General features: G+C 36.9%; 2 protein-coding genes across 4 annotated transcripts in view; one reads left to right on the top strand and one right to left on the bottom strand.

Annotated features, from left to right (window-relative positions):
• The window catches only part of svep1 (sushi, von Willebrand factor type A, EGF and pentraxin domain containing 1), a 171,849-nt gene extending 159,064 nt beyond the window's left edge, over positions 1–12,785 (top strand). Inside the window, exons 44-48 of one of the 2 annotated variants that reach the window (XM_030162206.1) lie at positions 2,419–2,589; positions 5,727–5,822; positions 6,891–6,986; positions 9,168–9,261; positions 12,488–12,785. In XM_030162206.1, the coding sequence (XP_030018066.1) occupies positions 2,419–2,589; positions 5,727–5,822; positions 6,891–6,986; positions 9,168–9,261; positions 12,488–12,518 (488 nt within the window). In that variant the 3' untranslated portion in view covers positions 12,519–12,785. The remainder of the gene's footprint in view (positions 1–2,418; positions 2,590–5,726; positions 5,823–6,890; positions 6,987–9,167; positions 9,262–12,487) is intronic. The other variant, XM_030162208.1, reaches the window with a different exon arrangement.
• Positions 12,786–15,869: 3,084 nt separating this feature from the next.
• Positions 15,870–23,785, bottom strand: txnb (thioredoxin b). 2 transcript variants are annotated; one of them, XM_030162213.1, is made up of 5 exons: positions 23,648–23,785; positions 20,770–20,874; positions 20,367–20,426; positions 18,341–18,408; positions 15,870–16,214 (listed from the first exon to the last, which is right to left on the bottom strand). In XM_030162213.1, the coding sequence occupies exons 1-5, from the start codon at positions 23,672–23,674 to the stop codon at positions 16,169–16,171; spliced, it is 306 nt and encodes a 101-aa protein (XP_030018073.1). In that variant the 5' UTR covers positions 23,675–23,785; the 3' UTR covers positions 15,870–16,168. The 2 variants fall into 2 exon arrangements, with proteins under 2 accessions (XP_030018073.1, XP_030018072.1); XM_030162212.1 differs by having other exon boundaries at positions 15,870–16,205; positions 18,343–18,408.
• Between the last annotated feature and the right edge of the window lie 834 nt (positions 23,786–24,619).

Raw genomic sequence — 24,619 nt, 5'->3', positions numbered from 1 at the left:
GTCCCTCTCCTTTTTTTTCCCTCTGGTTCAGGAACGTCACTTAACAACTCCAGCTCCCACCCCACCCACCAGCCTCCCACCCCACCCTCCTTTCAGCCTCGTGCCTACTGTTCAGTAAAACCATGCAGTGGGTGGAGGCTCAGAGCTGAGCTTAAATTCCACTTCAACAAGAGTGAGATTGAAACTCAACCCACAAAAGAACATTTGTGTTAAACATCCTAAATCAACACATTTGGAGATATGTGGTTTTTACTGGACGGAGATGAAAACCTAATTTGTAAAATAACATATGCTGTGAGTCATACAGTTTGTAAAAAGTACAAGATTTTCCTCTGCAGTACAAGTATAAACTAAGATGAAATGGAAAATGTCAAGTGACGCATTGGTCCCTCAGCTGTGACGTTAATTCCAGTACATGTTTTTTCGTTTGGACTTATGAATAATCGATGAGGCCGTACATGGTACAAGGAGCAAAAATTAACACCAAACACTGTCAAACAGAGATGTTGGTAAAGTGTCTTTTAACATTTGTGACTGCCTCAATAAAAGTCAGGGTTTGTACGCATTTTTCAAAGTCAAATTCAAGCACTTTTAAGGGTCATTTTCAAATTTCTTATCACTGGGATCAAATACATATCAACAAGAACACATATACTCATGATTTTTTTTTTTTTCCACTTTTTATCACGATGTACCTTGTATTATGCTCTAAATATCTAAAATTAGGTGTCATTTTAGCAAAAAGTTTAGAAATTAAAGCAGAACACAAAGTTTTATCCAAAAAAAAGGGAAGTCACTTGGTGTTCTTCAGACACACTCTGACCGAGAAAAAGATGAAGATAAGAATGTACCTGGAGTCGACCTGGAAAATGTACCTGTTTTTTGACATAGTTTTATTTTTTCCTCTCTGTAAGTCACTTTGGCTTGAGTTAATATTAAAAATAAACAAATAAATCCCATCACAGAGTTAGAATTGCAAGCACTTTCAAGCACTTAAACTAAAATTCAAGCACTTTTCAGACCTTGAAAACACAACATTGAAATTCAAGTATTTTTAAGGATTTCAAGCACCTGTGCGAACCCTGAAAAATGAAACTGTATCTAGGCAACTTATGACGTGACCTGTCAGATAATTAACTGAGCAGATTTCCATTTTAAAAGGGTCATATTTTGCTAAACCCACTTTTATTAGTCTTTGGTTCATTTATTTGTGTATTTGGACCCTGATAGTTCATAAAGTTTGAATTTGAACCCTCCAGGTGCTGCAAAGCTATCTTTATATTAATTTTGACAAAAATCGAGTGGATTTCTCCAACCTGTTTTAATTCCTTCTTCATTTGTTACGTCTATAACTAGTTATGTCACGATATTTGCACATATAAGGTCAAGACTTCTGACGAATATTCCTCCTTGCACGCCATAATTGTTTGTCAGCAGCAGCAGTTGTAGTCCATATTGAAAATATGTCCAAACTTTGAGCCAATTACCTAAAATGTTCAGTTGTTGGTTGAACGGGACAGAGCAGCACAGCAAACAACCTAGAGGGGGCGGAGCCTGAAGTGGCTCATTTGCATTTAAAGGGCCAGCACTCAAAACGACCTTTTTGGTGTCATTACTCTGAAATAGGGTTGAAGGTGGACCTGTGGAGTTGAATGAATGAAGAATTCAGACCCAAGCAGAGCATTTTTAGTTTATGTAGACTGCATAATTCCATTTAAAAAAAAGCAAAATATCACTCCTTTAAACAACAGTTAATATTAATATATATCAAATATATTAATATTAAGTCTTTTGGCATTTGGATTTTTCTTTTCTAATCCTGATATTAATCTTCATTTGAGGATTTCATTCTTTTACTGTCTGGTACATTACTTTATTTTCATACCATGAGTTATATGGGTCTGTCCGTGCTATCTGCATTACATTTTGGTATTTTGTCATAGGCCTTCCACGGTTACCGCATAACGGGGACACCAATATTTAATGCAGATAGGACGGACAGACCCATATATGACATATATAATTATTACAGCTTTATTCTCAAACTATTGTTGCTTTATTCTATTCCAACTTTATTCTTGTTCATGTCATCTGTGTAATATTTTTGACACAGTTGATGAATTATGTTCATTTTGTCATTTTTATTAGATTAGAGTAGCAATTCTTTTTTTTACGACAAAGTTAGTAAGGATGAGTGATTTACCTAAAAAAAAAAAAAAGAATTGCTAATTTATTATGACACAGTTCTTCATACATTTTTTCTTGAAACATTCCACCTTTATTCAGATAACGTTCTGTTCTCCAAATATCAGCTTTGAATGAATGAAATGTGAGTATTAACCTCAGACTAGACGAGGCCAAGCTCCAGCAGACGTATAGTGAGTAACCTCGGGTCGTTCCCTTTGGGCTGTTGTACAGGGGTGTCCTGTGGCCCTCCCCTCCACGTGGCCAATGGGGTGGTACGGGGGGCGGTCTTCCAGTTTGGGGACGTGGCGGTGTACTCGTGTTTTGGCGGCTATGCCATGGAGGGCGTCGGAAGGAGCAGGTGTCTGGAGAACGGCACCTGGACGCCGCCGCCCACGTGCAGAGGTAGACAGAGGAGTGACACTAGAGACTCCTCCCCCTTTTTTTCCCAAGATGCTTCCTGCTTCTCCTGGCTGCTTCTTTTTGCACATGCTTTCCAGCCTCTTGTTCCACTGACAGATAACACATGTCATGTTTGATGGAGTTAATGCACCTCCTCAAAGGCCTCTTCACCTCCATCTGTGCATGTGAGCAGTATGTGGATGATGACGGCTCCAAACAGAACTAACTCCAACTGTCCTGCTCCTCTTTGACTTTCCTTCACTCTTTTATAGCTTTGATCCAACCACAGAAAAACAGTCATAATAATCCGGTCTTTTTCTACACAGCCTTGTAGTGCACGTTTTCCCCTTTTTTTTCCTCTGGATGATTCAGCGAAAAGGATTTTACAAAAGAGCTATTGTTTGAATTGGAATGACAGGAATGTGATATGCAGTTTAGGCTCCATCAGGCTAAAAAAGGAAAAATGAAAGGAAATGGGACTGACAAGAATTTCCTCATAGGTCGATGAATCACCATGGAATAACTGACAAACATTAACAGAAAGCAAAGATTGATTTGTGAACCACGTAACCGATTTATAAGTGTCATTAATTCACTTGTAAACACCCAAAGACTCATTAATAAGCTGTAATGATAATGATAACAACAACAATAATAATGATAATAATAATACTTCAACTGATATACAGTCGCGGAAAATATTATTAGACCATTAAACGTCATCAAAAGCAATGGTTATGCAATCAAGTAGTAACTCCTGTGTGTATCATGTGACTAAAACAGACAGAAAAGAAAACATGGAATGCCTAAAAGCACTGATTTTATCAGTACAATGCCATAGATATTGATGGAAGAACTGAAGTGATTTTGGTTATTATCAAGAAAATATGCAAAATGGATATCAGCTCTGAAATTAAACTGCTATGAGCTATTTTTGTTGTTATCATTATATTTGTCCAAACAAATGTACCTTTAGTTTTACCAGGCATTAAAATGAACAAGAAATTGAAGAAAACAAGGGTGGTCTAATAATTTTTTCCGCAACTGTATGTTAATTTATTTATCAGTATTTGACCATCGTTAGCTTCTATTAATACCCATTTGTTTAACTGGACATGTCAGATTTCCATCTGTCAGACTAACAGGTGTCCTTCTAACTCAACTTTGTAAAAACAGATGCTGTATTGATACCGGAGGATGTTATGGTGTCAGGTAACTACAGACACAACCTGCACATTCCCCAGTCAAATGAACCTGTTCAGTCGTATTTTAACTTGTCCAGACAGGAGTGTACAGTCGTGGAAAAAAATATTAGACCACCCTTGTTTTCTTCAGTTTCTTGTTCATTTTAATGCCTGGTCCAACTAAAGGTACATTTGTTTGGATAAATATAATGATAACAACAAAAGTAGCTCATAAGAGTTCAATTTAAGAGCTGATTTTATCCATTTTCCATGGTTTTCTTGATAATAATCAAAAATTATGGATTAAATTCCCTTTATTTTCATCTTTGTCAGTGTCAGATTGATATGAAATTGATTTATTTCTTTAAAGCAATTTTAGCTGGCGGCACCATACAACACTTCACGGTCCATCACTTCTCGTCCCTTGTGGTGTAGAGTTGTCTTCTCGTTCCCACTCTACCTGGAAACATGGAAACTAAAGTTGGAAAAAAGCAGCAGAGTCCTGTATGGGATTTATTTGAATACAATCACGAGGACGATAAAAGATATGAAAAAACAAAACTAAAACTTAGCATTTAGAAAAAAATAAAAACTAATAAAAACTAGCAACCATGCTCTAAAAACTAATTCAAACTAACTGAAGTAGAGAAAAAAAAGTCAAAACTAAATAAAACTAAACTATAACGAACAAGTGGGGCCAGGCTCAACAAACCCCGCCCCTCGCACATATTGTAGCTTATTTTGGTATCGATCCAGCTGATGTCATGTCTATGCATGTGCTGATGTCAGCATATGAATTGCCTCTATATATGTGCCAAGTTTGAAGTAAATTAAAACAAAATATATGTTTTTATTGTCAATTGAAATTTTGCCTATTATAAGTAAATGGGAGAAGAAAAAATATTTTTAAAATTAATTAAAAAATTGAACTTTGACCTACTTTTCCCAAAATGTAATCACATTTATTTTTTTTATTATATTATTTATAAACCAAATTTGGTCTGAATTCAGCCAATAGTTTTGCTGCTACAGACATTTGAAATTTTGCCCATTATAAGTAAATGGGAAAAATAAAGATTTGAAAAATTGATTAAAAAATTTAACTTTGATCTACTGTTCCCAAAATGTAATGAGATTTATTCTCAGTCACTGGCAATCTATAAACCCAATTTTGTATGAATTCAACCAACAATTTTCCTGCCAGAGTGTTAACAAACAAACAAACAAACTGACCCAAAAACAATACTCTTCTCCTCCCCTTGTGGGGTGGGGGGGGTGGGGGGGTGTCCAAAACTATTATAACCTTGGTAGTAACTCATGTAACATTTCTAACTGATAAAGAAACTTAAATGTAAATATGTGAAAAGTCCAGCATTGACTTGTTCTTGTTGGATTGAGCTCGATGCAACTGAACGAACAACCAGAGTATCAAGTTTTCATCAATGTTTCATCGGAGCTCTTGTCTGTGCTCTGTCTGTGTTTGGAGTGTATACACACACACACGCGCACACACACACACACACACACACACACACACACACACCAGCTGTGCCACTTTCTTCACATGTAGGAAATAAATGACACATTCAAAGCAGTGAATAAAAGCATCCAATCCCATGTAACATTCAGAGTCACATGACCTCTCATGGCCAGTGTGTTTTGCATTTTTTTCCAGTGCATGTTCTATGTACTAATACAAATGTTAGGAGTGGCTGAATGTTGGGTGGGTGGGGGTGGGAGGGGGGTCCTAACGTTGACCCTCAGTGTGTGAGTGCTGCCTTTGTTCTGCTGCATGGCCTGACGTTCCCCCGGTGATTTCCACCATTAACACATGAACCCTGGAACTGTTTCCTCGTCTCCTTTTACTGGATTCAGAACCAGTTGGCTGTGTGTTTTTAACACAGCGTTTCCTGTCGTCTTAATCTGATGTGTGTGTTGTTGTGTGTGTGTCCTCAGCGGTGTGTTGGCTGCACTGTCAAAATGGAGGGGTGTGTCAGAGACCCAACACCTGCTCCTGCCCTGAAGGCTGGATGGGCCGACTCTGTGAGGAGCGTAAGTAAAAAAAAAACACACACACACACACACACACATAAACCTGTTGTGTATCAGAATCAGACTAGACTTTAATGTTATTGTGTGTTCAATGAAATTAGGAGTGCAAACAATATGAATAAAAAACCAATATGTCACAAAATAAGAAAAGAGTGAATATAAAATTACAAAAAGAAAGAAGTAAAATAGAAAATAGAATATAATTTTACAAAAAGTAAAATAAGAATAGAACTAAAAGTAGAGTAAATGAAAATACACAATAATATTGGAATAGAATAGAATAGAATAGAATAGAATGGCCTTCATTACCTCTGCCAAGGAGGTTATGTTTTCATGGGGGTCTGTCTGGTTGTCTGTTAGCAAGATAACTCAAAAAGTTATGGACGGATTTTGATGAAATTTTCAGGAAATGTTGATACTGGCACAAGAAACAGCTGATTAAAGTTAGGTGGTGGACTGATCTGCCTTGGCGGAGCTCTCCGAGTGCTTTTCTAGTTGTCATTGTGTTCAGTGTAATTAGGAGTGCTACTTCAGTCATTGCAACAATATGAATAAAAAAACAATATGTTAGGATTGTATTATACTGATATAAATGAGAAACTAGAAAAGCACTCGGAGAGTGCAGACCTCTACCAAGGCAGATCAGTCCCCCCCCCCCCCAATCACCACCTAAATTTAATCATTTGTTCCTTGAGTCAGTATCAAGATTTCCTGAAAATTTCATGAAAATCCGTCCATAACTTTTTGAGTTATCTTGCTAACAGACAGACAGACAGACAAACCCCGATAAAAACATAACCTCTGGCATTACACATGGTGGAGGTAATAAATAAAAATGATAAAAAATCATTTTTTCCATCTCCATAACAGACTATTTTGTGTTTCCTCAGCTTAAGACTGTAGAGACTTAAGATGTTTGAATTTATTATTTCTTTGGACCTCATGGGTTTCCAGTATAACCTGGATCTGCTGGGTCTACTGTAAACCTGCAGAGCTTCAATCGAGCCTCAGCAGCAGCTATAGCATGTTGTTTACTCTGGTGTGTGTGTGTGTGTTCTGTAATAACAGCCATCTGCATCCTGCCGTGCCTCAACGGAGGCCGTTGCGTGGCCCCCTACCAGTGCGAGTGTCCCACCGGGTGGACGGGCACGCGCTGTCACACTGGTGAGTCGATGCGACGCAAAGGAAACTCTCCCTCCACGTCAGCAAAAGCAGCGCTCTGACGTCACCGTTAAAGATGTCTTTAAATATCAGACCAATTATCAGTGCAGGAAACTCACACTTAGACTGGCACTGTGTAGAAAACACTAAAAAGTCCATCCAAAACCCAGGAGTTTTGAATTTGTTTCCACATATACATTTATTACACTATATGGACAAAAATATGTGGACATGTTGAATTCAGGTGTTTCTTTTCTAATGGGTCTGGGATACCAAACAATAATGACAAATGCCATACTATAGTTTTATATTGGTTAGTTTGATTTAAATTGTTATTTTTGCTTCCAAAATCCTCAGACATGGTTTTTACTTCATTTCTCTCAACATTATTTTTTTTTTAATCCATGACTATGATTTTAAGTGTTCTACCTCTAAATTTCTGAAATATTTTTCATGCTCTGACTGTAAATAATTTTCTACCCCAACTAACCATCTACTTTCTTCACATCTCACTGAGGAAGAAAAATCTCCCGTTAAACTTTAAGGAATTATTTTTTATAGTTTATATCTCAAATCATCATGAACAGGACATCTTACAGCTGTAGACATGATGTGTCTCAATACTTTTGTCCATATATGCCGCGTTTCCACTACATGGAACCAGCTCAGCTCGGCTCGACTCAACTCGGTATTCCTGGAGACCGTTTCCATTACAAGATACTACTGACTTTACAGTACCTGTAACCTGCGCGTTATTTCCGTGTCGTGTGCTCAGAGAGTTGCTGATAAACTCACTCGTTGCGTGTTGTCTCGTCTGAATTTTTACGTCGGCCACCAAAGACTGAATTTCCTCGATCAACCGTGGCGTAGTTTTGGGTTGTTATCATGTGAATTAATGTACCGCTATATTTACTGTCCACTTCCACATCTGTTATTTGTAAAACGGTGGGTCACAGAGAAAACTGTCTGACCAATCAGTGGTCTGCAGTGTTTACATGTCTCCTTTTAGTATCTGGTCCCCAGTCTTGGAACCTCAGCAGAGGTGATACCAAAAAAGTAGTACCGGGTACCAGATCCCAGGTCCTTTTTCATAATGGAAACGCAAAAAAGGCTGAGCCGAGTCGAGTTGATTCAAGCCGATGCCACGCAGTGGAAACGGGGCAATAGTGTATCTGCTTAAATGGAGCTCATGCAAATATTTGAGGCTCAGTGATGTGATGATAATGTCTGGTTTGGTTACTTCACAGCAGCCTAAAACTAGGAAACAATTCATTTATGTGGGACTACAACATGTTTTTATAATATTTTAAGAGAAGTTTTGGGGAATGACAAAGCAATTATAAATAAAACACCCGAAAATGAAGAACATACAAATAATAAAATGCATGTTTGAAGTATTCTAAAATATACTGGAAAGAGATCAGTCAAGTTAGTTTTAGAACTGGAATATTTCTGCTACAATAACAACATTTGACATTTTCACATGCATTCAATGTTTCTTTGATGAAACAAACCAGTGTAAATGTCATTTTTTTTGACAAGTACAAACCTGATCTATGGTTTTAAATCCAACCCGTCTGTCATTCCCAGATCTAGTATCTACAGGATGTATCAGAAAAAAGTTGACAGTCTGAAAAAACAACATAAAACCAAAATTCGAAGACATTTTGAAAATCTGGTCGTATGTGTTTACTGACCATGTAATTCTGACGTATGAAATCTTTATATCGATGACAGGGGATTAACATGTCATTATTTTGTTCCTGTTTTATGTATATGGAAGTAAAACACCAATGGAACTTGTCATCTATTGCGACAGATCTCATATTAACCCTTACGCTTCTATGCGTAAAAGACTTATTTTGCACAATTCAAATTAGCATCGTTCACTGAAGTATGAAAATTGACCCAGGACACTGGTGTCAATCAAAGGACAATTACATGGACAATAAATACATACAACCAGATTTTCAAAATATCTTTGCATTTTGGTTTTATGTTGTTTTTTCTGAGTCTACTTTTTTCTGATACACCCTGTAGTAAAACAGCAGCAGAATACCAACATGAAGCATTTTTCCATCTCATGTTTCTATATCTACAGTTAAACGGACGTGTGACTGTGAATAGTGATAACAGTCACACATCCGTTGATACTAATGACAGTGTTTGTGGTGTGTGTCACAGCTGTGTGTTCGACTCCGTGTCTGAACGGAGGCAGATGCATCAGGCCAAACCGGTGTCACTGCAGCGCAGGGTGGAGTGGACACGACTGTTCCAGGTAAAAACCACATTCACCTGGAACACATCCAACCTCTCACATGGAATAAAGAGTGGAACGGTTACAGTCAAACTTTATTTATTTAACACCACATCAGAACAAAAGGTACCTCATGACACTTTATATTTAGAGCTGGTCTAAAGCAATAAACCGATTCAAACACCAACAGAATCCCCCAGGAGAAAGAGAAGTTATGCAACAAAAAAAATACACCTTTCAGGAAATATGCACTATTTTATACTATTTTCTTGAGAATAATAATATATCTGTTCATGGGTGGATGGATGAAACAAACTGATTTATTTTCTTATTTATTGGATTGTGTTTTTTTTTTTTCGATAGATAGATAGATAGATAGATAGATAGATAGATAGATAGATAGATAGATAGATAGATAGATAGATAGATAGATAGATAGATAGATAGATAGATAGATAGATAGATAGATAGGTTGTTTTTTTGTGTGTGTGTGTGTATGTTGTATTTTTATATACATACAGTCGGAAAACCTTATTAGACCACCCTTGTTTTCTTCAGTTTCTTGTTCATTTTAATGCCTGGTACAACTAGAGGGACATTTGTTTGGACAAATATAATGATAACAACAAAAATAGCTCATAGTAGTTTAATTTCAGAGCTGATATCTATCCATTTTCCATGGTTTTCTTGATAATAACCAAAATCCCTTCAGTTCTTCCATCAGTATCTATGGCATTGTACTGACAAAAACAGTGCTTTTAGGCATTCCATGTTTTCTTTTGTCTGTTGTAGTCACATGATACACACAGGAGTTAGTACTTGATTGCATAACCATTGTTTCTGATGAATTTTAATGGTCTAATAATTTTTTCCATGACTGTATGTACTCATGTGTGCCTTGTTTGTTTGTAACTTGTTTTATTGGTTAATAGAGGAAAATCTCAATAAATAAATACATGTTACAGATAGATAGAAAGAAAGAAAGAAAGAAAGAAAGAAAGAAAGAAAGAAAGAAAGAAAGAAAGAAAGAAAGAAAGAAAGAAAGAAAAAGAAAGAAAGAAAGAAGTGGGGGGGATGCACAGGAAACTGAACTAGAACTGTTAAAAACTAGACCTGCTTTTACTAATAGAATAAGTACAAATACCCCTAACTGTTAATACTACTACTCCAACTACAAGTACTAACAGTGGATACACTACGACTGCAGCTGTTAGTGTAAGAATAAAAACTGATCGGCCTTTGGACATTTCTAACAGCTCTGTGTGTAAGTGTGTGTGTGTTGTGAAATGAACTTTGTGTCATTAAACACAATAACCACTATTAAACCATAAATGTATTGTCTGGTATAATTGGCCTTGATGTTGTAAAGACCATGGTGCCAAAAAGAAAAAAAAGACTATGATAGTAACGGAGTGTTTATATCTACAGGAAAAGCCCAGGGTTTCACAAGAGTCCTCCAGCTCAGTACAGAGCTGAGAAGATGAATGAGAAAACAGGAATTAACAGTTCGTCACTGGAACCCTGTTCTTCTGTAGAAATTCATCAGAGGTTTTTCAGCTGAGATCATTACAGGAAAGAGTGAAACTAAAACTAGTAAATGGGTGTTTGTGTGAAACTGGTCCTGAAAACAGGATATGGGGGCTAAAAATTCAAACCAGATGTAGACTAATGTTATGATGCAAGTTTGGAAGCACTTTGGGTCTATTTTAAAAATAAATATGAACTGAGATTAAAGAGAAACTATTTTTCAGATAAAACACATTTTTATATTATTTTACATTATATTTAATACAAAAATCTAATGTAAAAATCTGCATGTAACACGGTAAAAGACACAAAAATTACGCGCTACTATTTTTTTTTAATATCTCTTTATTCTCTCACAGGTACATTTTGAGAATCGAACTAATTATACAAAGCAGAGTGTTTCGCAAAAATGACCGCTGTTGCAAAATCACTCACAATTTATTTAAGTTTAACTGGGCAGGTTCTGCATGTAACACAAGTGGACACGATGGGTTACACATGAAACCTGGAATGAGACTGAGATTCATGAAAAACCCACATGTCTGGATTAGAAAAACCACTAGGATCGTCAAATTTAACACAATGTCTTTATTTATAGTCTATATAAGACCATTTACAGCCATGTTTTCAGATCAAACGCGTTGACACCTAGGTAGTTTTTACTGTCTCAGTTTTGGTCCTATTTTTAGCCCTGGTATTTTATGAAAAATTCATTAATTTCAGAGCAAGAGGATAATTTTTTTTTTGCATTTGTCTGAGGTCATCATTAGGTCCATCCTGGGGGGGAACATGTCTAAATTTCTCTTTTACTATTGGGTCTAAAATGCTGGTAAAGTTTCAGGTACCAAAATGAACCCAGTTTCATAGAAGCACCCAAATAACGTAATTTTGGGTTTCCCCCCGGTGTTGGTGGTGAACGTGTCAGATCCACTGCTGCGTTAAAATGATCCATGTCTTGCTGATTGCAAAAAAAAAAAAAAGCAATTACCAGAAAGTGGATGAAGAATACCTAAGGTTGAGGACTGGGTTGAGGTAATACACAATATTTATGTGATGGAAAAGCTAACTTTTTCTCTGAGACTGGAAGTGGATAGATTTAAAAGAATTTGGGAAAACTGGATAGAGTACATAAAACCAATTAGGTCTGATTTTATCTGAGATGTATATTATGTGTGTATGTGTGTGTGTGTGTGTGTGTGTGGGGGGGGGGGGACCCTAGTTCATGCTACAGAGGTTTGGTTTTTTCTTGTTAATTATATTTGTGTATTTGTTTTGGTTTAATATATTCCCTGCACTGGTAACATAGTAAAACCCTGTCAGTGTAACCAGGCAAAATGTATGGTGGAATGCATAGAACCACGAAGTCCCGGGCATAATTTTATTTGTCTACTTGGAAAGGAATGGTCATTCCCTAATTTGATTTAAAGTAAAAGAATGAGGATGTCTTTATCTCTCGCTCTCTTTTTTTTTTTCTTTCTATATTTTCTATTTTTTGATTATCATGTTTAATTTAAAGGTATTACATTTGGAGGAGAGTGGAAAGAGATGGGAAAAAAAAACAAAAACTCAGCCATTATGTACCAGCTGTATGTGGAATGTATTTTATAATGTTCAATAAAAAGATAATTTAAAAAATAAAATGATCCACATCTGAAAACAGAATCGATGAATGTGAAATAAGAGGTAACGCGTCGACGTTTCTTGTTTCCTCTGTCTGCAGGAAAAGAAAATCAGGCTACTATCACTTCTAAGGTCCTCCACTCAGCTCTATGTGAACCGTCTTACCGAGGGACTCCTTGTATAGTCAGTGGACACTCCTGTAAAACATTCATTCTCATCTCTGCAAAAACAAAGCAAGAACCATTTTGTAAAATAAAGCTGTATTTTTTCATATAGAGAATCAACAGTATTAAACATATGCTGCTATATACTTGTACGATGTGTAAAAACTATTGATGTGATTGTTCAATGTATATGTGTAAACTATTCTCACATTTTTATTAAAGCATAAAATACCATCAGGTGCTCTCTGAGGTGGTTCATGTGGTTGGACAGACGCCTCCTGAACACGTCCCTGCTGACAAATAGAGAGCATGTCCGTCCAGGAGGAGACAGTGGACGTTCTGGAGAGATTCTACACTATGTGGACAAAAGTATGTGGACACGTTGAGTTCAGGTGTTTCTTTTCTAACAGGGGTCTGGCATACAAAACAATCATGATAAATGTCATAATATAGTTTCGTATAGGGATAAATATTGCATTTGTTAGTTTTAGTTAAACTTGAAGGAAATATTGATGTTTAAAAACTATATGGACAAAAGTATTGGGGCACATGTCTACAGCTGTAGGATGTCATGAGATATAAACATCAATATTTGCTTCAAGTTTAAAGGGAGATTTTTCTTCCTCAGTGAGATGTGAAGAAAGTAGATGGTTAGTTATGGTAGAAAACTATTATTTAGTCAGAGCACAAAAAAATATTTTAGAAATTCAGAGGTAGAACACTTAAAATCATAATTATGGATTTTAAAAAAATCAAAACAAAATCAGTGTTGAGAGAAATTAAGTAAAAACCATCTCTGAGGCATTTGGAGTACCTGTTGATCCATTAATCCTATCAATACATGTAAATAATTGGTGTAAAATGCAGTTTGTCATCTTTTCATGGTCATCAGTTATGACCCATTTGGACGTTCAGAGGCTCCGTAGTTACCATGGAAACATCATCTTCTACAACATTTATACACCAGTAAAACCCATGGATTTGGATCAGTGACAGTGGTTTAACAGACTCATTTTTTATGTTCAGTTGTTGATATCTTTGTTGAAAACATCACTTTTTCTTCAGTTTTCTGTGTTTCTTATGTAATAACACTCAACTTTAATCTGAGCTTTTATGAACATCTACATGATCAGTGAATTAAATTTAGGAAAACACGATTTTTACTGAAACAAAATAGAGGATAATATTAGAAATGGTGATAAATCCATTTAGATAAACAATAGAAAAAGCAATTTAACTGCCATAAAAATTGCACTGGGTCTTTATGGGTTAAAAGTAGTGAATGTCCCAAGCTGTAACTGGTCACTTCTACGATACCAACAGAATGGGCTGTCTTTGAGGACTGCTGCAGTTCTTCACCTGCCAATAGGTTTTTTCCTTCTCCAAGAATATTGTATGTGAAACTATGCTAAAATTTTCTACTTTATTTCTGCTTAGTCTAAATAACCACATACAGATAGAACTACAAAAATCTAAATCTTACCAAGTGTATTTTTCTCGTTTCTTGTCAAAATCTCTCATCACACTTAAAATAAGACAATCACCTAAAGAGGAACTTTTCAGTAAGATGTAAGAACTACAGGGTGGGGAAGCAAAATTTACAATATTTTGAGGCAGGGATTGAAAGACAGTGTATGACCAATTAGTTTATTGAAAGTCATGAGAATTTATTTGCCACAAGAAAATGTACATAATAGAAAATGTTTTTATTCTATGTGTCCTCTCTCTTTCTCAATAACTGCCTTCACACGCTTCCTGAAACTTGCGCAAGTGTTCCTCAAATATTCCGGTGACAACTTCTCCCATTCTTCTTTAATAGTATCTTCCAGACTTTCTGGTAATAGTTTTGCTCATAGTCATTCTCTTCTTTCCATTATAAACAGTCTTTATGGACACTCCAACTATTTCTGAAATCTCCTTTGGTGTGACGAGTGCATTCAGCAAATCACACACTCTTTGACGTTCGCTTTCCTGATTACTCATATGGGCAAAAGTTTCTGAAAAGGTATGGATAATAGTGTTAGGTATGATTATGACATCAATATATGTTTGGTTTCAAAACAACTGACGTACTGCCTGCTGAGAAAAAACAACTAAATGTTCATTGTAAATTTTGCTTCCCCACCCTGTAATTTTTAGACATTTTTTTTTAATTCAAGCAAAAAAAAAAAAATGCTAATGAAACAAGTGAAAATTATCTTGGTAAGATTTCTTGAAATAAGGTTTTCAAGATCTATTGTCTAAAACTAAGCTCTTAGATCTCACTGAAAACTTACTCTTTAGTTGATTGTCTTATTTTAACCCTTTCGTGTATAGTGGTCACTACAGTGGACAGCTATTCAAAGTTGTTCTCTTGTATATTCATGGATTTTGTTGTTTTACTTGCATATCAGCCAACACAGTGGACGCTTATGCATCATCCCATACAACGCAATTCATACCATTACTGTTCTTGATCAGCAGTAACATAGTTGAGTGTAAATCAATTGCTAATGGTTATTAGACTGTAATTAACAGGGTTTTTTTTGGCATATGAGTAATAACTAGAGACCCAGGAAAGGAAAAGTTTTTTTTTTTTTTTTTACATTTAATAATTGTCGTAATTGGAAACAGCATGCAAGTTTATTCAGATTTTTTTTTAAATTATGGAATGTCCTTTGAAGTGGACAGCATTTTTTTTTTTTTTAAATAAAGCAGTAAAACTCCTGTCCCCTACAGAGGACAAAAATGCATTGCTGGGTCTCAAGAGGTTATAGAATGTTAAAATATGAGAACAGATTAAAAGCATTAAAAAAAAATGTATTTCATAGTTTCCACACTATGTCAGTAAATGCATGGTGTCCAGCTGACTGGACATTTCTGTAACCCCATGAAAAATAGGTTCATAAAAAGAAAAAAAAAAAATCGATCATATTGCTTTTTTCATGCCTAAAGAGGAATAAAAACACTCAGAAAAAAAATCTTGATAAAGGTTCTCATAATTCATGCATGAAAGGGTTAAGTCTGATGAGATATTTTGACTAGAAATGAGAAAAATACACTTGGTAAGACTGATTTTTGTAGTGAGCTAAATGACTTCTACATATCTAGAAGGGATTTATACTCTGGTCTCTAGTGACTTTCCACTCATCCTATCAATACATGTAAATAATTAATAATTGGTGATAATTATTTACATGTATTCGCATCGAAATGTCACTTTTTACAACAAGTACAGGTTAACTGATGATGTGCTGCGCTCAGACTAAAGGTTAATACAAAACATTAAGACTCTTAAGTGTATTCTGTGTGTAATGAAGACATTGAGCAGGACCACCCCAGGGTTTCATTGGCATCTTTTATTACATCCCCTTCAACACAACAGGTTATACAAACAAAAGTTTTGCAGTGTTTCCAGTTCTTATAAAAGTATTAAAAGTCAGCGTCAGGTTTCGATGTAATTGAACCAGTTTAAGACGAGACGCACACTGACCTAAAAGGACTGTGTCACCGTGATGCGTGGAATAAACTGTGCTCCGTATGATACAGGACACATTAAATGAAAGCGGAATTTCTTGGCGTTAAAGGCTACATGCTGATGTTCAGTCAAGCTTATTTCAGTTCCTCCAGTTTTTGTTTCAGTGTCTCTCTGTTGGCGCCGGAGAACTCGAACACCTGAAATGGCAGAATAGAGACAATCAGAACTTCATCTCCTTAAAGAAAGTAAAAAAACAAGTGGTACCAGACACAACAAACGCCCCCCACCACCACATGTATTGTATCTTATTTTGGCATCGATCCAGCTGATGTCATCATGTCTATGCAAAGATTATAATAGTTTTGGATTTTTCATTATAGTTTAGTTTTATTTAGTTTTGACCTTTTTTTCCTCTAATTCAGCTAGTTTTGATTAGTTTTTAGAGCAGGTTTGCTCGTTTATATTAGTTTTTTTCTAAATGCTTAGTTTTAATTTATTTTATATTTTTTATCTTCCTCGCTGTCGTATTCACAGAAATCCTGTACAAGACTGCTGCTTTCTCCCAACTTTAGTCTCCATGTTTCCAGGTAGAGTGGGGACCAGAAGACGACTGGAAACCACAAGTGACGAGAGGTGACGGACCGTGAAGTGTCGTATGGTGCCATTAGCTAAAATTGCTCGAGTGAAATAAATCGATTTCATAGCAATCTGGCATTGACGAAAACGAAGGGAATTTTGTCCATTTTCATACGTTTTAGTTAGTTTTGTAAACACATAATACAGTTTCAGTTAGTTATTGTTTTTTCTTTTAATTATAGTTTTTATTTATTTCAGTTAATGAAAATGTTTTTTCAATTCTAGTTTTCGTCATTTCGTTAGTTTTCGTTAAAGATAATAACCTTGGTCCATGCATGTGCTGATGTCAGCATATCAACTGCCTCTAGATATGTGCCAAGTTTGAAGTAAATTAAAACAAAATTTATGTTTTTACAGACATTTGACATTCCGCCCATTACAAATAAATGGGAGAAGAAAAAAGATTTTAAAAAATGCATTAAAAATTTGAACTTTGACCTACTTTTCCCAAAATGTAATCAGTTCTATTCTGGGTCACTAGCAATCTATAAACCCAGTTTGGTATGAATTCAACCAACAGTTTTGCTGTTAGAGTGTAAAAAAACAAACAAACAAACACAATAGTGCTGCCGCAATTAGTCGACGTAATCAACCATGAAAATTAGTTGACAGAAATTTTTTTTGTCTATTGACCGCCTATTTACGTTTGGTCTCCCTCCCGTCTCAAACGCAGTAGGAACGGAGTCTCCTTGCGACCGCTGCCAGAGACAAGCCACGGGTATGTCGTAATAGTACGGGTACATATGCCGTGGCTCCATTGGTGCCTGCTAGGGATGTAACGATATGAAAATTTCATATCACTGTTATTGTGACCAGAATTATCACGCTTATCATTATTATCGCGGTATTATTGAAATTATGCTCAAAATATAGTTACAATGTACCTTCTGTTGGCAGAAACATTCAAATATTAACCCTTAGTGATCCGAGCCTATTTTGGCCATTTTTCAGTACTTTAGATGTTGCCTTTATGTACCATTTTAAAAAATGTCTACTATACCCATGTTTGGCATCTTTTTTTTCCAGCACAACTTCATATGTATCATCTGCCAATTATTTTTTTCCTCTTTAACCTACTATATCAACATAAAAGGCCAGAAAGCACCAAAGAAATAAAAGATAAAATAAAATCCAATTTGAAAAATGTATATACTTTATTGCATAGCACACAGATGCTTAACAAACCTTTTCAAAGACTTTAAAGGTGAATATTGGTTCCAAATTTTAGGTATATAAAATCAAAATTGTAATAAATTAAAACTATACACAAATATTTGACATAAAAACATATCTTTACATGGGTTTTTTCCCTAAAAGTGCGGTAATCAAACACGGTTATCATGATAATTAGAATTTAAACGGTAATACTAACTGCAATTTTACTGCAGTTTACCGTTATACCAGTAATCGTTACATCCCTAGTGCCTGCAGCCAGTCAACTGTACCCCCCCCAGCCCCCGGTCTGCGGATCCGTGCGTACCTCATTCACCCCCCACCCCCCTTCACTCTTAGGACTCAAAACACTTGATTTTTTTTTTTTTATTAGTTGTTTAGATTAATCAACTAATCGAAAAATTTGTCACAAGATTACTTTTTAGAAAATTAGTCGCTAGTGGCAGCCCTAAAAAAACAATAGCCCTCGTCTCCCCTTCGGGCTGGGGGGTGGGGGGGCGGTTAAAATCACATTTCATTTCTTACCTTCTCTCCTTTCTTGTAGAAGTGAAATGTGGGCATGCATGAGATGCCACACTCCTGGCTTACATCCTGAAAAATGGAAGAGTGGCAGTCAGATCGTCATAGAAACACAGATGCTCACAGCGTTACCTGATATGGTGTTGACTGATTGGGTCAAAATAAAAACCAGAACAACGCAGCCACAGAAACCAAGGCCTGACACTAGAATCTGCTCCCTGTACACATGTGGTCACAATGAGCCTCAGTACATCCGACTGTATGTGGCTTCACTGACGCACAGACAACGAGGAAACCGGTCACATGACACCAGTCACATGTATGTTAATGCAGCTGCAGAGCTCAAAACCAAACATCCACATATAGCATTACATGTTGAAAAAGGACTATCCCAGGCTGATGATGGAGTTTGTCAAAGTTTTTTTTTTTTTTTTTTTATCTTGAATGTTTCTCACAGAGTAAATGCAGAATAATGACTTTATTTTCAGAGACTGTTTTGAATCATATGATGGACAGCACTGAGTCTGTTCACACGACCATATACAGGGGTTGGACAAAATAATGGAAACACCTTAAAAAAAATCAACAAAATATAATTTAATATGGTGTAGGTCCGCCTTTTGCGACAATTACAGCCTCAATTCTCCGAGGTATTGATTCATACAACTTGTGAATTGTTTCCAAAGGAATTTTAAGCCATTCTTCAGTTAGAATACCCTCCAACTCTTTTAGAGACGATGGCAGTGGAAATCGACGTCTTACTTGAATCTCTAAAACTGACCATAAATGCTCAATAATGTTGAGGTCTGGGGACTGTGCCGGCCATACGAGATGCTCAACTTCATTAGAATGTTCCTCATGCCATTCTTTAACAATTCTAGCTGTATGGATTGGGGCATTATCATCTTGAGGTGAAGGTGTTTCCATTATTTTGTCCAACCCCTGTAAGTCCAATAACTGGGAGTAGTCTGATAATTGCAATGATCTTATCTGACATGTTTACATGCACTTAAATGCAATAATCAAAAACCCTGGTTTAGACGTTTCAGTCCATTATTGGAGTTCTTTCGGAGTAAGTACGTACATAGTGATGGTAGACTCAAAGTTCCTGTTAATGTCTTTCTAAATTCCGTTCTCTCCAATTGTACACATGCGCAGACGTAACAGAACTAAATAAATCAGATTAACCTGTATACATGTAGGAAGACATCAGAGTATTGGGGAGAAGTCCAACTGTGTTAATCTGATCTATCATAATCAGATTACTGCTGTTTATATGATCAGCTGAATGATCTGATAACTCCGGACATCAGATAAGGATTGGAGTATTAGTGTGGATGTGAACAGGCTCAGAGTTGACAGAAATGTGAAACTATGTCCAGGTGTTTCTCAGATTACACAGGACTGTGACAGTGATGAGTGAGTCAGCACTAAGGAACCTAATGCTGGGAGGTGGAACCGGTCCAGACAAATAATTATACATCAGGTTCAAGGCTGATTTAACACAACAAAACATTATTGTGAGCATTAGCTGAGAAAGTAGACAAAACTGTTTACATCGAGCAGCAGCAGATATCTGAAGAACACATCCTGCTCTGAACCCAATGTGATTTTACACTGAACTGACACTTTAATGAACTAAAACCCACCCAGAACAACAGACCAAAAGGGTTTTTTTGACCTGTGTCATATGGACAAACCAGTCTGCATGATCCAAACAGTGTTATATGTTCAATTATAAATCTATAGTTAACATTATTGTACCAACTTCTTATCTTTTACATTTATTAGATAGCTGAAAAACTTGATGAATGTTTGACCCTAAATTTATGATTCCGTTCCACTCTGATGTCTTCAAAACTGGCCTTAGAACTTCACATCATAATTTGACTTTCGTCTTCACAATTATCAACCAATTGAAATGATTAATTTGCCATGATAACATTTTTTTAGTCATGTCTCCCAACCATCAGGGTGGAGTACTTTAATTCCTGTGTGGGTGTGGACTGTAGCAGCAGCACGACACTTACCGCAGCCTCATCAACATCCACCTTCAGGAAGACAACGTTGGCGTGTGTGTTTGACAGCTCCTGGAGGAAAAGAAAACAAAGGTCAGACTGAAGGGTCAGTCCTAACTGATGCACTCTACAAAGAAACCACCACGAGATGTCAAATATGCAGACGAACGGGTATCTGCATGTTTACTGGAACTAGTTTGACTTGATGTTGAGTAACAATCTGTCCAAAGATATGCTTCATCCTCAGGTAACACCCATCCTGTCGAACAGAGCTCTTCAAAACAACTGGACATCTGCACTCTGATGTCCCAGACAGACTGTATTAACTCCTCATTCATTTTCCTGATCTCATAATAAATAATTAAGTCAAACTACTAATTAACTACAGCTCTGAGTGACACCTGAATCCACTTACTTCAAAAAAGGGGGCAATTGTTTTGCAGGGTCCACACCACGTGGCTGTGAAGTCCACCACCACCAGCTTGTCTCCGGCCCCCTGGAGAGCGCCTTTAAAGTCATCCTATGGAAAATTCACACAGAGAACAGAGTGAGATCAGTGTCTGAACTGACCTGAAGTCAGCCGGACAACACCAGAGAAAGTCTTTCAGTCAGTATGAAGAGCAGAAAACACTTTTATTCACTGGAATTAGAACACACAGACAACATGATCTACTACCCAAATTTGTCACATGATCTGCTTTTCAGAGGAATCATATCGATCCTGTCATTAAAAAAAATAAATCCCTGTCAACACTCTCCTCCTCAGCTAACTTTCATTTTAAATGACCCATTCATCTGAGTAATTACAGTATTTCTTAGAGTAATACACTAATCTACAGGTTTGTAGCATTAATGTCACTAACGCAGGTCAGTGGGCTAGTGAGGTTATTTCAGTGGGTTTACAGTGAGTTTATTTCAATGTTTATAATGAGTTTATTTCAGTGTTGATAATGAGTTTATTCCAGTGTTTATAATGAGTTTATTTCAATGTTTATAATGAGTTTATTTCAGTGTTGATAATGAGTTTATTCCAGTGTTTATAGTGAGTTTATTCCAGTGTGTTTACAGTGAGCATGTACCTGTACTGCAGTGTTCTGGTTTAGTCTGTATTATCTTACAGTTTGTATAATGTGCTGCTTTACTGCTGCTGAAGAACTGATGACTAAGAATGATGGGAAGTCCATCAGCTGTGGCTTCAGCGTCTGATTTACACAGATGCTTTAGAGTTATGTTTAAGGACGGTACAACATCCTAATGTGGATGAGTACCGGTACCCATTTGGATCTGTACCAGAGCACCAATAAGCTTCATGATAAACTGTCCCACTCGCTGTTTCCCCACCTTCAGTTTTGTTGGTAAATGGAATGCGGTTGCTCTGCATTAAGTGTCTTCCGTTATTGAAATAGGACACTCTTCTGTGTCTGTTTCCCAACAATGATGCAGACTGTCAGTCCACTGTAGCCTGTCTGACTTTGTCACTGTCTCACAATTAAGTGGAAGGACTGGGGTGAACACTGAGTTTCCAACGCTGCCAGTGGAACTTTGAACTCACTGTCAACATCACACTGGACAGTGATGAAAATGAAACTGGCCACAATAAGGACATTTACCAATATACATGTTATGAAGTGTGGGAAAGTGTGTGTACTGAATTTGAACACTTAACTTGGCAGTACTGACTGTATGCTCCTAGCATTAGTAATACAATAACTCACAGGTGTCAAACATGAGGCCCGGGGGCCAAATCCGGCCCACCAAAGGGTCCAGTCCAGCCCTTGGGATGAATTTGTGAAATGCAAAAATTACACTAAGATATTAACAATCCTTTTAGTTCAGGTTCCACATTCAGACCAATTCAATCTAAAGTGGGCAGGGGCAGTAAAATACGATCATAATAACATAAATAATGACAACTCCAAACTTTCCTCCTTGTAAATGTAACTATTTTAATGTATTTACACTAAAACAAAGTATAATTTCGCAAAAGATGTGAATAGTAAGTACACTTTTAACAATATTCTGCCTGTTATTAATGTTTTGTGTGTTTGTAGATCCACTGTGATCTGTAAGTTATAACGCACATGTGTAAATGACAAACTGAGGCAGGATACTGTTAAAATTACACTTAATTTTTCAGTTTGTTCATGTTATTCACATCATTTGAAAGGACAGTTTGTAGACGTAAACCTTTTCATAATGTAAATTTTCTTTTTTCGCTCTAAAACAGAGAAAAGTTTGGAATTGACTTTATTTATATATTATTATGTTATTATTTTACTGGTTCAGCCCACTTCAGATCAAATTTAGCTGAATGTGGTTCCTGAACTAAAATGAATTTGACACCCCTGCAATAACTGATGAAAAGTTAATTATTCCATGTAATGCCTTTGTTTTCCATCAGTTACACAATAGTAGTATCAGTCAGAATATTGATAAGTACAAATACATGCACAGATTGTAGGTGTACCACATCCACATCCTACTCCTCACCTAGACAGGATACTATAATCCGCAGGTTTTGTGTTTAGTAAAGTAGATGAAACCACTTCATCTGGATTAGACAAACATTAGACTCTCCTCCATTCCAGGTGAATCAGACTGAACAGACCTCAGACATATTTATAGTCTGGAACAGTCAAACATCACCCAACAGCTTCATTTGACTGGGAAATGTGCAGGTTGGGTCTTTAGTTACCAGACCCCATAATGTCTGGTATCGATAAAGTATCTGTTTTTATTTTTTTGTTTGTTTTCAAAGCTCAGTAATAAGTAACTTTGGGTCTGGAAACTTCCACGGCCTATCCTGTCCTGTCCACGCCGCTGTCGTGTTTTAGCGACAACGTGACACAGATGCTAGCCCCCACAGGCAGCATGGTTCCACTTCAGCTCACAGAATACTTGTAAATAAAGTGTTTAATTCTGGAAAGTAAAGCCAGACCTTTCAGTCAAACACGCATTTCCAGTGTTAGCTAACAGTCCGCACCAGGCCGCCGAGTGGAAAGTCCACACCACGGCTCTGGATCCACACCAACTGAACAGCTTTAACGTAAACATTAAAAGTCAACAGGCGGGAACTTGGTCTTTTAACGTATGCGTCTCCAAAACTAAATATAAAAGACATGAATGAAGTGAACCGTGAGTCCAACATGGAGGAGAATTCCGAGTGGAGGAGGAGCGGGCGCGCGCAGCCCCGTGGCCGGCCACAGCTGCCTCCACCACGGACACAACAAACACGTTCTCCGCGGCTCCAAACACCGGCGAAGGAAGGAAATACAAAACACAAAACCACTTACCAGACACTCGATATATGTGACAGGCATTTTGACGATGGTAAACTTTGTCTTCGCACCGACAACTACGACCAAGAATCCAGAATGAATGGCCGTGGAACTGGGATAACGGCGCCTTTTTATAACAACAGTCAAGTTAAAGAAAGCACAGCGGAAGTCACTGCTGTGCCTTCAAAATAAGACAGGCGTGTGTCACTGGAAACCGTAATACATGTATAAAGACGGATATTTTGGTATAGTTGAACCTGACTTAAATAACACATTTATTCTTTCCTCATTTAATGCTTTGATTTTGGGTTATATTTGTATTGTAAGTTACACTATTCACCAATTAGGACTTTTATTTTGAAATTGTTTTAGTCGTGTACTCTACGTCAGTGGTCAGGCTTTGGCACGGGGCCCACCTCCAGCTGGACGTTCACGGTCTGGTCCGTTAACGGCAACGGAATCAGAAGACGTTTTGAGTCATTTGTCAGACTAGAGTTTGTAGTTACATTTTTAAAAGTCCAGATATGGTCTACAAGGTGTTCTGTAACAACCTCTAAAGTCACAATTGCTTTTTCCTGTAATTGGTCTGTAACCGTTTTTTTTATTATTATTATTATTTTTATCGTCCCCATCATTATGGTTCTTGCTTCGGCAGTTAAAAACTGAGATTCCGCTATTATCCAAGTCACAATGACTTGACAAATTCTGACTTTACCGTAAATCACCGGACAGAGGCGTCAGCATTTCAGTACCATAAAACGTGTACCAGACGTTCCGTACGTCACTTACGTCATTACGTCATCCTCACTTTTTTGTGCATTTTCCACATGTAAGAGGGGAAGTCAAAGACATGTATTATTACTAATAAGGAACGAGAAGTTACTTTTAAATTGATCCGTAGATGTTATCCGGTGAAGACCTGTCTGGTAAAATATATTACAAATATTGATACTCTTTGTTCTTTTTGCAGCAACACAGAAGAAACAA

Source organism: Sphaeramia orbicularis, chromosome 18 (genome assembly GCF_902148855.1).
Source record: "Sphaeramia orbicularis chromosome 18, fSphaOr1.1, whole genome shotgun sequence".
Lineage (NCBI taxonomy): Eukaryota > Metazoa > Chordata > Actinopteri > Kurtiformes > Apogonidae > Sphaeramia > Sphaeramia orbicularis.
This window is presented reverse-complemented; position numbering and strand designations above follow the sequence as displayed.

Coding starts and splice junctions, on each gene's coding strand:
- txnb (XM_030162212.1), bottom strand. CDS start 23,674: ATGCCTGTCACATATATCGAGTGTCTG. Junction 20,427..20,769: donor CAATTGCCCCCTTTTTTGAA/GTAAGTGGATTC, acceptor CTTTTCCTCCAG/GAGCTGTCAAACACACACGC. Junction 18,409..20,366: donor TGGATGTTGATGAGGCTGCG/GTAAGTGTCGTG, acceptor TCCATTTTTCAG/GATGTAAGCCAGGAGTGTGG.